Source organism: Cherax quadricarinatus, chromosome 14 (genome assembly GCF_038502225.1).
Source record: "Cherax quadricarinatus isolate ZL_2023a chromosome 14, ASM3850222v1, whole genome shotgun sequence".
Classification (NCBI taxonomy): Eukaryota; Metazoa; Arthropoda; class Malacostraca; order Decapoda; family Parastacidae; genus Cherax; species Cherax quadricarinatus.
The window spans coordinates 20,894,050-20,908,640 of record NC_091305.1 but is presented as its reverse complement, the minus strand read 5'-3'; the positions used below and the strand labels follow the sequence as shown (position 1 = coordinate 20,908,640).

The 14,591-nt window shown below is 38.5% G+C and overlaps 1 protein-coding gene across 21 annotated transcripts in view; it reads left to right on the top strand.

The window, feature by feature from the left end:
- The window catches only part of LOC128695868 (vinculin-like), a gene marked incomplete at its 5' end in the record, with an annotated part of 191,280 nt that overhangs the window by 86,594 nt on the left and 90,095 nt on the right, over nucleotides 1–14,591 (top strand). For 11 of the 21 annotated variants that reach the window (XM_070084919.1, XM_070084904.1, XM_070084914.1 and 8 more), the window contains 2 exon segments: nucleotides 4,353–4,455; nucleotides 8,131–8,271. In XM_070084919.1, coding sequence (XP_069941020.1) covers nucleotides 4,353–4,455; nucleotides 8,131–8,271 — 244 coding nt within the window. 21 annotated transcript variants of the gene reach the window in all.

The following is a 14,591-nucleotide window of genomic DNA, read 5'->3' as shown; positions in this document are numbered from 1 at the left end:
TTTCCTAAAGTGGTTCACAACATTGTTAGTGTAATAGCCACCAGCATGGCTTGCAATAGCTGTGTCAGGGTGAGTTTCATCAAAAAAGGTTTGCACTTCAAGCCACATTGCACACATTTCCTTAATCTTTGAAGTAGGCAACTTCTTCAATTTCTCTCTCCCCTCCTCCGAAGCAGTTTCCTCAGGGCTGGGGTCTTGCTGTTGAAGATGATCTAGCAGCTCATCAGTGGTTAGCTTGTCATTGTCCTCCTCCACCAACTCTTCCACATCCTCCCCACTAACCTCACCAATATGAGCACTAGTTCCAGGCATTTTTTCCTGTTCACCTAGGTGTTAGTCAACTGTTGTGGGTCGCATCCTGGGGGACAAGATTAAGGACCCCAATGGAAATAAGTTAGACAGTCCTCGATGATGCACTGACTTTCTTGGGTTATCCTGGGTGGCTAACCCTCTGGGGTTAATCGTTTCTCGGTAATTGTTTCATGTTAAGCCATACCAACAACACACTCTCCACATCTTCGAGTAATACAGCTGATGTTGGTGCAGCAACAGCTGTCTGTTGTGCAGCAACAGCTGACCGTGGTGCAGCAGCAGCTGACTGTAGTGCAGCAACAGCTGACTGAGATGCAGCAGCAGCTGACTGAGATGCAACAGCAGCTGACTGTGGTGCAGCAGCAGCTGTGGTGCAGCAACAGCTGACTGGTCCAGCAACAGCTGACGGTGGTGCAGCAGCAGCTGACTGTGGTACGATAGTATTTCTCACCCTTTTTACCACAGGGTTGGCACTAGAAGCTTTCTTGGGGCCCATGGTCACTTATTTTGCAGGTGAAATTACTAAAAACGCTGTGATAATATGAAAAGTTCCGATTGTATGCTTGTATGTGACCGTGGAGGCTGGCTTGTAAACACTGCCACCCACGGAAGAAGTGAGGCTGGCTCAGGCTGCACATGACACGTCTCGGACGAATCGCATTGAGCAAGTTTTTTAGTGCTAGGCGAGGCAAAATTTTTGCATTAAAATGTATCGCTAGGTGGATTTAACTTTATGCTATGCCATCGTTAGGCGAGGGTCCACTGTATGTCAACCCATTCACGACTGCATATTGGAATGGACAGTGATGTCATTTGTTTACACTGAAACAGGCAAGCAGTGGACCATTTCTCCTAGGTTGAGCTCAATTTCAAGGCACTTTTCGCCGTGAAAGCAATCAAAATCATACCTATTTCTGTAATATATCTTCCATTCTATCAAATGAGATAAAAAAAAATGAGAATACAACCATAAAAACCATATGAAAATACAGTGGACCCCCGGATAACGATATTTTTTCATTCCAGAAGTATGTTCAGGTGCCAGTACTGACCGAATTTGTTCCCATAAGGAATATTGTGAAATAGATTAGTTCATTTCAGACCCCCAAACATACACGTACAAATGCACTTACATAAATACACTTACATAATTGGTCGCATTGGGAGGTGATCGTTAAGCGGGGGTCCACTGTACCACTAAGGGATGGCTAATTGCTGAGAAGTGCGCTCCATTATTTATGCTTAGATTTCTTTCATTATTATTATTATTATTATTATTATTATTATTATTATTATTATTATTATTAGGAAGGGTTGTTGAGGTGGTTCGGACATGTAAAGAGAATGGAGCGAAACAGAGTGACTTCAAGAGTGTATCAAGTCTGTAGTGAAAGGAAGGTGGGGTAGGGGTCGGCCTAGGAAAGGTTGGAGGGAGGGGGTAAAGGAGGTTTTGTGTGCGAGGGGCTTGGACTTCCAGCAGGCATGCGTGAGCGTGTTTGATAGGAGTGAATGGAGACAAATGGTTTTTAATACTTGACATGTTGTTGGAGTGTGAGCAAAGTAACATTTATGAAGGGGTTCAGGGAAACCGGCAGGCCGGACTTGAGTCCTGGAGATGGGAAGTACAGTGCCTGCACTCTGAAGGAGGGGTGTTAATGTTGCAGTTTAAAAACTGTAGTGTAAAGCACCCTTCTGGCAAGACAGTGATGGAGTAAATGATGGTGAAAGTTTTTCTTTTTCGGGCCACCCTGCCTTGGTGGGAATCGGCCAGTGTGATAATAAAATAATAATAAATATTATTATTATTATTATTATTATTATTATTATTATTATTATTATTATTATTATTATATAAATAATTTGTAATTTTTATTCACACAAAAAATATAAGATTTACTGTGACGTCATTTGTTTATACTGAAACAGCCAAGCAATGGACCATTTTTCCTAGGTTGAGCTCTATTTCAAGGTACTTTTTGTCGTGAAAGCAATCAAAATCATATCTATTTCTGTAATTTATCTTCCATTCTATCAAATGAGACCAAAAAAACGAGAATACAACCGTAAAATCCATTCGAAATTACCACTAAGGGGTGGCTAATTACTGAGAAGTGAACTCCATTATTTATGCTTAGATTTCTTTCATTTTTGGTGTACATTAAGAAGCATCTTTCCATCATACATTGCCCAGGTTTCAAAAAGATAGTCCAACAAACAAATGAGATACAATTCCTGAGATCAAGAGCAAGAGCCCCTCACCAGTGTCAAGGAACCTGCCTTGAGGCTCGCTTGTGGAAATTTTGCTCACGTATGGAAGCAAAAAATTGACCCATCGACTGCTTGTAGTATTTGGAAAAACTTGCACGTGGACACGCTCACAAGGAGAGGTTCCACTGTATTTGGGACTTAAGCATCCAGCAAGCATATGTTAATATGTTAGGAGTAAGTAGAGAGGAGTGATTTTGGGAAGTTTATGTGCTGTTAAAATGTGAACATATTGGATAGCCAAACTTGAGCTCTGGAGGTGGGAAGTAGTGTTCATTTCCTGCACTTTGATTGATGGGTGGGATGTGATTCTGAGGATCATTTGAATTGTGAGGCTCATGCACTCCTGGAAAGACTGCTAAAGAATGAATAACAATGAAGAGGTTTCCTTCTTTAAGTTACCCTACATTTGGTGGGATGTGGTTGATGGATTAAAAAATTGTTGCCTAGAAGATAGAGCTGTTGCTGCTTGCCTGAACACCATGGTATCCTGACATACTGTCATTCAACACATGGAAAAATGTGGTTCACCACAGAGAAAAGTAGACCTCTGGCATATTTGGATCTAAACTTACTTGGCAATAAAGAGTTTTAATGATGCAGTGTCTTCACAATTTTGTGCAATACAGTGGACCCTCAGTTATCGGCCATAATCCATTCCAGGAGGTCGACCTAAAACCGAAATGGCCTAAAACTGAAATAATATTTCCCATAAGAATTAATGTAAATACAATTAATCCATTCCAGACACCTAAAAATATTAACAAAAAATACATTTTTTAAAGATTAGTTACAGTTTTACATACACAAAACATTGAGAACTAAATAAAATAAATAAATGAACATTTAAATCACAATTACTTACATACCTTTATTGAAGACTCTTGTTGGCTTCTGGAAGACAGGGAGGAGGAGAGAGGGTGGACTGATTATTGTTTGGAAGGTGAATCTCCCTTCATAAGGACTTCAGTTATCAAAGCCCTCTCTGAGGTTACTTCCCTCTCTGCTTGCTACACTCCCTGCCTCCCTTCCACACACTGTTTCCCGGCTACACTCCCTGCCTCCATGTTACACTCCCTGCCTCCCTGCTACACTCCCTCCCTCCATGCTACACTCCCTCTCCATGCTACACTCCCTGCCTTCCTTCCATACCATATGTGTAAAGAACCTAGGATAACCCAAAAGAGTCAGACAGTGACTTATTTCCATTGGGGTCCTGCCTCCCTGCTACACTCCCTGCCTGCCTGCTACACTCCCTGCCTGCCTGCTACACTCCCTGCCTCCCTGCTAAACTCCCTTTTGCAGCATTAGCTTCCTTAATTTCTACTTTCTTTGCCAGGATGGAAGTGATTGTTGATTGGGATTTCCCATACATCTTGGCAAGTTCAAGCACTTGAACACCACTCTCATACTTTTTAACAACTTTCTTAAATTCTATTGTGTTTCTCACTTTCTTTACCAAAGGAACTTTACTAGGAACTTTCTTTGGGCCCATGGTTGCTTATTTTGCAATTGCACTCAATTAGTAACCACAAAAAACAATGGATTATAGTGAAATGTTTGGATGAATGAGCAGAAGTTTCCTCACTCGTCCTGACTGTGAAAAGAAAGATTTATTTGTTTTAATTTCAGTATAGCATGACAGTGTATAATGGTTATGTATCATAATAATTTCTAGTTACTGTGTAGCTTAGACTATTTTAAACACCTGCGGCACATTACTAGTTAAGAAAAAGTTTGCTCCCTGCCTTTGACTCTGTGACAATTTTTCTTAGCTTCTGTCTGCTGTGGGTGAAGTACGGAGAGCAGTGATGGTATATCCTGAAGAAGAACCTATCATTCCTCCACCCCCAGATATATCGTCTCTCTCACTTAATGGTAAGGCAAATTTAGATTAAGTTTTTTCACTAATTTCTCCAGTTTCATAAGTGTTTGAAAGGTAGATCATGAGTGCTTGAAAAGAAGTAGATCTTTCATTAATAAGAGATGAATAGAGGTCAGAATAAAAGTTTTAATATATCAGGTTTTAACAAGTGGTAATGTATAAAAACCAATTGGTGAAAATTTTATGCCTGTTTATTTTAGGAAAACTAAGAATGTTACATTAAGACGAAGGTTGTAACATACAAAGATTTTTTTAACCAGCTCCTTTTATTTCATTAATGTATATTAAAAGATTATTGCATAATAAACGAGAGAATTCTTGGAAGTATTTTGGTTTTTAATGGTTTCAGAATTGCATTACTAAAATAAATTCTATAACTACTATTCTGTATTTTTAACTAAAAATCAAACTTTTTCAAGCTCCCTGTTTTTTTATGGATGCTACAGGTAAGCTTGCTGTGATTATTTATGTTCATGATAAGCTTGACCCAGGGCCAGGCTGTGGGAATAGGAAAATGCTTGAAACCCTTCAATAGGTATATTGGAAGCATGGTGGATTGAGAATTTTGTAAAATGTAGTGTGCTGTAAGCGCGCACACCTGCCTTTGTAGTGATGTGGTTATTGTAATTACTAATGCATTCTTATTATGTGTCCCCCGTGGAGAGGATATTTGCCTTCTTTGTTGACTTTTTCTGTTGCTTGTTTATTTTCAGACCGTAATGTGAGAACTTTCTCCTTGCATTTATGTACAGTTAGAAAATAAAGCTTCATATTAAAATTCAGGAGTTTAGCTGAAAGGGACTTTATTACTGTATAGTCATGGTGCAAAATGTGAAAAATACCACCAAACTTGACACACACAAATTCCTCAGCACAGTACATTCTGTAAGCCTCATGGTAGTTTTCAGTACTACAGTATCATAATTATATTTTAAATATTTTTAAAATTTTAAAATATATTGCTCTGAATGAGTTTGCCATTCAGTATGTCTTAGGTACTGTATAAATTTTCAGCTTTGTACCCAACCAGACATGACAACTCAAATGACCCAGTGAACTGCAAAACCCCACCCGTCCTTCAGTGTGTAGACACTGCACATTCCATCTGCAAAACTCTTGTCCAGCTTATTGGTTAGCCTGAATTCCTAAGATTCTACCATGTTCACACTCCAACTGCATGTTGAATATCATAAACCACTTGTCTTTACTTAAGCCAGTCTAACATTCTCACATTTGCCAGCTCTATTCTCAAGCTTCTAACACTTAAAACCTCTTTAAACTTTAACTCAGTGCTAGAACATCTAGCTTTCTTTCATTCCTAACATTAACTGTCAGTTCTTCCTTAACATCTGTATTGCATCCATGTGCATATATTAGTGTTTTTAAGGATGGAAAAGTACTTTTTTATATAGAGTTCAGTGAACTACTAGGAATACAGTTTATAAGTTTTTTCTTTTAAGTGACCAGTGTCAGAACCTTGCTCCTTTTAGCCCAGATGTGGAGAGCGTGGAGGAAGAAAGAAATGAGACTGCTATATACTTTGTAACTTGTTTTTCTTTGTTTACTGAATACCTGTGTGCATTCATAACTTTCCTTCCGTTCACAGTCTGTTAATGGTCTTTCCTCTCCCTCTCTGCAACAGTGATCCTCAGATTTTTATTCTGAAATTTCGCTTTCTTGCTATTCTTTCTTTGTGGCTATTCTTCAGATTTCATAAATTTAGTCTTCTCTCGTGCTGAAAACTTTATTCTTTCTTAAGCACATATCTCTAATGAAGACGTACTTTGCCTTCACCATATTTCTAAATTGTAGAATTTCAAGAATGGCTTGTAGCTCTGTGGTAGGACTTTTGGCACACAGCTGAAGGATTTAAGTTCACTCCTAGACAAATGGAGAGACTATGTAAGTCTCCTTACAACTTCTGTCTCTCTCCACCTAGCAGTAAATAGGTACTTGGATTTCATCCTAGGGGTGATACTGTAACTGTTGTTAGCCTGTAAATGGGATTGCTTAAAAACACCCTTTACCTTTTGTATATTAAACTTACTTTGTTGAACGAATACATGTCAAAGCAATCTGGTATTGTATACAAATCTCCTCCTGCCACTAACATTTAGCTAATAAATCACATTCTTAACACACTTCTTGGCTTCAGCTTTCAGTAGAATTTTTGCATCTCCCAGTACATTATAAAAGGATCTAATCATACTGCACATGACTTGGGTCTCTTCATTTCCCATGTTTTTGACCTTACTTTTGGCTTTCTTTATAGTTTTACTCACATAACTTGGTTTAAAATGAACCAGAATACTGTTTAATTTTATATCCACTTCGTGTTTTTTCTGTACTCTATTGTTTCTACCACAATATTGTGATATCCAGTTTGTGGTTTTTCTATACTCTATTGTTTCTACCACAATATTGAACTAGTTGCCAATTTTTAGGTTTGTTAAGAATTTAATGAACATTTTAGTATCAGTTACTAGCTACTGTTCCTGCAAAAGAAATTGTTGATGCAGTGGAAATCAACAATATTATACAATTTATATAATTTTACCTTAAAATGTTAATAAAAGGATGAACACTTACTTACCTTATCCTCTGACCTAATGTTGGCTCATTCCACCTTTAGCTTTAATTACTTATTCAATTTTTGAAAGCATACTATCAGAAAGAGTCTTGAAATAATTACTGTCCATTGTGATCCAATGTCTATTCCTTGCCAGGGCCAAAACAGAACCCTCCTCTTTCATAATAAGATTATAGGGCCCCATTATGATCACTGGCAACCAAAATATAAGCTGTCAAACAGTCAAAATTGGAGACAAGAGTGCACAAAATTTAAGCTTCCTACAGTGAAGTGTGAGCTGCCTGACATACAATCAGCTTCCTTAGCATTTCCCATATAGGTTGTCTAGTGCAAGAGAAATTTACACACTGTAGTTTATAGTACTGTATAGTGCTTGAAAACATCTCTATTGATGAGCAGTCACAACATTTAAGCCTAATGCAATGCTGGGAAAAGAAATTGCCAAGCTGACACTGCAAAAAAAATTGTTGAATTTCAATCACTATACAGTACTGTAAACTACAGTGTGTAAATACTTGTGGCTTAAAGTAGGTATGAGGAATATTTCTTATATAATGTGTTAGTTTTGACAAGTTCAGATCATTTTGACCAGCTTTAAGGCTCTCATTTCAGTAGCTGTGCCTCAATCTGTGGTGTTTTTGGTACATTTTAATTCAAGAAAGTACAGATTTCTTACTGTATGCATTTTTATGTAAAGTTATGGGCAGTGTATGATGTAGGTAGTAGTAGTGTTCAAGAAGATAGAGGAGATGGAAGAGAGTATGGGGCTCAGAGGTGAAGAAAGGGATTCAGTATTCAAGATTATTTCATAAAACTGTATTGTGAGATATACTGTAATATGAGACGGGGGATTCCTGAGTCAGTTGCCCAGATGCAGTCAAACCATATCTAGTAATTAATAATGTCAATTATTTGTTTAATTTCTTCCATACTGACACTTTTTAAGTAAGTGTTGAAAGAAGCATTAGATGGGTTATAATGACTTAATTACTATTAAGGAAGCTTTAAGGTATAGTATGTGTATAACACCTTTTGGCACAAAAAGCTTGCTGAGAATATGTGCCTTTACCTTCAACAGCAGCTCCTCCACGACCTCCAGCCCCTCCAAAAATCGACCTTGATGATGACATTTTTAAGGTGGACTTTATGAAAATCTTTGGGGAGCCGGAGATAGCACTGATCCCCTCACAGTATCAGGGCATCCACTTACCAGAGAGAGGTAGAGTTAGTAGACATGACCCTGGATTGGCTGGCTCATTTTGGTCATGGATTAAGTTTGGAAAGCTTCAAAAAAATTTAGCTTGTGAACTGGAAATTTGCCCTGACATTTATGAATGCTAAGGGCCAGTGATGTATTTTACAAGTTTTGTAAACAGTAGATGTTTGATTAAATTCCCCCCCCCCCTTTTTTTTTTTTTTGTTACTGAATTCATGATTATCAAAAACCTTCTGATTTGGATATGATCACTTATTTATTGGAAATGGATAAACTTGAGTATTATATCTCCATTATTTTGGTTTTGCAGTCATGGAAATACATACCATCAAATACATAAATACTGTGTATTTAAATAAATGTCCATAACAAACTATTAATAGTACAAATTCATCATTTGCTCATAAGACAGAGTTGTTCATCCTGTTCTACACAAATTCATCACTAAGCAAGAAGATAATTACAAATGTGCACAAATAAGACAAACATGCCTAAGGACTTGCTGTGTTTACATGGCCTGAGTGTTCAGACCCAGGGACCATCACAATATGGCATTAGGGCATCTTATGGAAGGTCCAACATATTAACAGGAAACCACAAGCTTGTGTTAAAATATATTGACAGTGGTAGATGAAATTTTACAGCAATGAAATTAATAGTGAAGCTAGTCACAATAAATGACAAATGCTAAATAGATTTAAGATCTTTAATTGTTGCACATACAGGTCCACATCCCTTTATCTGAAATTCTGAAATTCAAAAAGTTCCAAAAACCGAAGTTTTTTCGTGGAGTGTGGAGCGTCGCTCATCTCCGTGCTGGGTCACGCCACCAAGTGGCGGCATTGAGAATCATTCTGAAATTCGAAAAAGTCTGAAATTCGAAACAATACAGGCCCCAAGGGTTTCGGATAAAGGGATATGCACTTGTATTTCAAATGACTATGTTTTACATACAAACCAAATATACACAGATTACAAAAAAAAAATGAATGGGGACTGGAGAATTCCCATAACCCAGGGTATAAATCACTTCTGAAAGCAAAAATAGGTCATAGGTGGGTCCAATATGACAATCTTGTGCCTATGAAACTCACGGCAATCAGCTAAAATTCTGATAAGCTTCCACAGCTTACTACTAGCTAACATGTCACTCTTCCCCAAAGTCTTAAATCTTAACCTATTTATTTTTTTATTATCACACTGGCCGATTCCCACCAAGGCAGGGTGGCCCAAAAAAGAAAAACTTTCACCATCATTCACTCCATCACTGTCTTGCCAGAAGGGTGCTTTACACTACAGTTTTTAAACTGCAACATTAACACCCCTCCTTCAGAGTGCAGGCACTGTACTTCCCATCTCCAGGACTCAAGTCCGGCCTGCCGGTTTCCCTGAATCCCTTCATAAATGTTACTTTGCTCACACTCCAACAGCACGTCAAGTATTAAAAACCATTTGTCTCCATTCACTCCTATCAAACACGCTCACGCATGCCTGCTGGAAGTCCAAGCCCCTCGCACACAAAACCTCCTTTACCCCCTCCCTCCAACCCTTCCTAGGCCGACCCCTACCCCGCCTTCCTTCCACTACAGACTGATACACTCTTGAAGTCATTCTGTTTCGCTCCATTCTCTCTACATGTCCGAACCACCTCAACAACCCTTCCTCAGCCCTCTGGACAACAGTTTTGGTAATCCCGCACCTCCTCCTAACTTCCAAACTACGAATTCTCTGCATTATATTCACACCACACATTGCCCTCAGACATGACATCTCCACTGCCTCCAGCCTTCTCCTCGCTGCAACATTCATCACCCACGCTTCACACCCATATAAGAGCGTTGGTAAAACTATACTCTCATACATTCCCCTCTTTGCCTCCAAGGACAAAGTTCTTTGTCTCCACAGACTCCTAAGTGCACCACTCACTCTTTTTCCCTCATCAATTCTATGATTCACCTCATCTTTCATAGACCCATCCGCTGACACGTCCACTCCCAAATATCTGAATACGTTCACCTCCTCCATACTCTCTCCCTCCAATCTGATATTCAATCTTTCATCACCTAATCTTTTTGTTATCCTCATAACCTTACTCTTTCCTGTATTCACCTTTAATTTTCTTCTTTTGCACACCCTACCAAATTCATCCACCAATCTCTGCAACTTCTCTTCAGAATCTCCCTTAAACTGTCCAAACGTAGATCTACGTTCACGTGTGTAGCACTCTGACCTTGATTTTCCCCATTTGATAGAATGTAAAAAAAAAATGTAGATCTACGTTCGGACCCTGCCGCATGTCAACGTATATCTACGTTTGGACAGTTTAAGGGTTAAACTGTCCAAATGTAGATCTACGTCCACCTGCGGGGGGCTCCGAACGTACCTTGTCTTTTTTTACATGCTTTCAAATGGGGAAAATCAAGGTCGGAGTGCTACGCACGTGAACGTAGATCTACGTTTGGGCAGTTTAAGGGTTAAGCTAGTATATATTCCTAAAAGGAAATTATTGACCAATGCTCACATTATCCTAGCAATCTGACACATATGACCAGTGCAAGTGCCTGGCACTCCTGTTGCCTTGCTCAGAATGGTTTCTGGCTCGCTACATAGGCCAAGCACACAGCTTCAAGGAGAATTTTCCTTTAAGAAAAATTTCTAGCTTATATAGTTGCTTTAGGTTAGGCTATAAATAATGTAAAAACAATTAAGTATATCAAAATCTAATAACAGTAAAATGTTACTTAAGGTTTTCCAATGACTCAAACACTAGTTTATGATATATTTATGGGTGTGGTCAATAGCCTTAACTTCTCTCACCCACTAAATGCATATACTTCTGCCAAAGCACTCCCACACCCAAAATCATAAACCACAGGCTATGTATTGGTGTTCAATGGTGGACCCCCCAGTCTGCATACTTACAGCACATTCACAAGAGTAGGATAAATAAGGGTCATCCTCACTAATTTTTCCTTGCTTCTTCAGCTTTGGGACACATAGTGCGACAAGTCTTGCTTATTTCCACCGAAGATGAACTTTGTAGTCCATCACTCCATAAAATCATCTGATAAGTTATTTGATACTTCATATAGATGACTGCATTGTCTGCTATGTTTACTTTGTACCCTAAAATGTATGTGGTAGCAGACGAGCGATGCTGGTGGCTTTCATCATGCAGAAAAATTACTTAAAAAAAAAAATATCTATATTAAACATTTGCTGAGATCTGAAGCAACATTTTTAATTTCTTGGAGGAATTTGAGTACATGAAGGCTTTAAGCCTTTATACAAATGACATCAGACAACAACTATATTCGCTGAAAGATGTTTAGATTCTAGTGTACAGTTTATATTCTGAAAGTTTATTCTTTGTTTTAGGAATTAACCCCTAAATGGTCCAAACGTATATATATGTTCCCTCGCCCAGCGCCCCGAATATTTTGAAAAAAAAAATTAATAGAAATAGAGTGCATTTTTCTAAGTGTTATAGGATAAAAAAAAAATTAGGATCAGTACTTAGCGAGATATGAGGCCGCGAAATTGGCACTGGATGCTCACCTGATGGCAACATCAAGTCCTGCCGCTTCCAGAAGTGTTGCCGATATACCTTTTTTCTCGTTTTTATATTATTGTATATAATTTTTATATTGTGATAATTATAATTTATAGTAGTTCTTGTGATTTCATAGCCAATCTTTGTTCTGACACTAATATTAGGTACTGAAATTGTACTCAAATTGTCACAAATACACACATTGACAGGTGAACATTTACACCTACCTTGGTCATTTACTATTGTCTAGGAATATATACAAAGTATTTATGGATCCCAGCAATGTTTGGGATATGCGTGAGTATATAATAATAATAATAATGTAAGTTCCCTTGAAGTATTATGTAAGACAAGTATCAGTCCACTGCTGACAGTGCAGTGATAAGTGGTGACATTTGATGAGCGTCCACGGCCCTGGCTTTATTTGTTTTCACTGTTACATATAAACATGTCTGTTTGCCTTTGTCAAGCTCTCTGTCTGTGTCTGTCTAGCTGTCTGTCTGTCTAGCTCTCCATCTGTCTGTCTAGCTCTCTGTTTATCTCTTTCTGCTTATGTCTCTCTGTCTGCTTGTCTCTCTTTCTGTCTCTCTCCTTATCTCTCTGCTCATCTGTCTCAGAGAGAGCCACTTGTGAACCAAAAGGTATTGTACACAACTGCGCCATCACGTCTGGTTCCTGAGCAAATGTAAATACATATTTACCAGTCATGCTTATGCATTATATCTACAAGTGCAGTATAGCACTTTGTCTGGATTTTTTGAGTTATCCTAGGTAATTTACACTATGTATAATTGTATTTTTCTGTACCTGTGAGACAGAGACAGACAGACAGACAGAGAGAGAGAGATAGAAAGATAGGCAGAGACATAGATACAGACAGACAGATGGAGATCGAGCCACCCAGCCAGCCAGCTTGCTGAACATATATTACATGTTCCAGAATTGCTTCTCTTTACTTAGAGCATAGGTTATAAGACATTCTGAAAGGGTGTTGCACAAATGTTGCACATGGGTTATTGATAAATTAGACACATGTGCAACTCTTGGGTATCTTTATTGAGGAAACGTTTTGCCACACAGTGGCTTCATCAGTCCATACAAAGGAGAATCTTGAAGAACAGGAGGAGAATGAGGTAATCAGTCCCTCAGCCTTGAGTCGATGTGATCAGTCCATCAATCTTGAATAGAATACGGCATAAGTGCGGAGAAGGAGCTTATAAACCGTAGGCAGGAGAGGTGCAGCAGTCATAGGCGGTGTCACATTTGTTCAATGTGGAAGTAGGTCGTGCCCAAGGGATAGGCAAGTGAAGAATTTCCAAGTATTAAGATCCCAAGAAGTTGCAGTGTCGGTTCTCTGAACCATTGATCTACAATCCTGTCAGACACTGCAACTTCTTGGGATCTTAATACTTGGGAATTCTTCGCTTGCCTATTCCTTGGGCACGACCTACTTCCACATTGAACAAACGTGACACCACCTATGACTGCTGCACCTCTCCTGCCTACGGTTTATAAGCTCCTTCTCCGCACTTATGCCGTATTCTATTCAAGATTGATGGACTGATCACATCGACTCAAGGCTGAGGGACTGATTACCTCATTCTCCTCCTGTTCTTCAAGATTCTCCTTTGTATGGACTGATGAAGCCACTGTGTGGCGAAACGTTTCCTCAATAAAGATACCCAAGAGTTGCACATGTGTCTAATTTATCAACGTGTCGGTTCTCTGAACCATTGATCTACATGGGTTATTATCGAGGTTTTTGATATTTCCTCAACCACTTATGGTTACATCCACCTCAAAGCCTCTAAACTTGGGGTCAACATCATTTTCCTCTTAAAATGGGAGTGTTAATACTACATGAAATCAGTGAATCCCAGGTGTTTGCTCTAGCTGGCACTCATTTGAACTGGTGCTCCCACAAGGTACTAAGTGGTCCCAGATTTTTTTAATACTGAATGCACTGAGTGTTAAGACCCATTTTATGCTGACCAGACATCTCAGGCCAATCGTGCCAAATTTGGAGGCAGGAAAAATAAAACGTTGATCTACGTTTCGGGTGCTAGTGGTAAGAACGTATATATACGTTTGGACCGTTTAGGGGTTAATGTCTAGGTGAACTGTAATTTTAATGAACCTTTTATAGTAAACATGCATTAAATCTAACAAAGTAAGGAATACATTTGGTTAGTGTTACCACTGTCATACACCCACAGCATTTCTGTAACAATGCAAAAGAAAACAAATCCATTTCAACTGCACAGAACACCTACTGTCATGTGTAGCCACTCTCTCCAAATTTTTTTTCAGTATTAATGAAATGCTAAATGTCTCGACTTGGAAATATGTGGTGTGTGTAATAATAAACTCTGATGCATAAAACACTCAAAGTGGCTACACTATTTCCTATATTCCCATATAATGTGTGTTTCTCTTATATATTATATAAATCTATTGATCATCCAAATTTTTTATATTACAGTATCTGAACCCCCCATAATAAGATAATGAAGTGTCTACTTGTTTACATAACTTGTATTCGCTATACTTTTTTATTAGTAACCACAAGGCAGGACATCCATATCTATATCTCTGTTTACAATGGAGAAAACAAGTTAAAGGAAGTTCTTTTCATTAAGCTGCTTATCAGAGAAAAATAAAAGTTGATTTTGAAACTTATTTAAATACTGAAGTAAAATAATCATCAGTGGTTTACTGCTGATTATAGATAATAGAAAAATCTTTCCTAGACAGTATCTCCGCCCAAAGA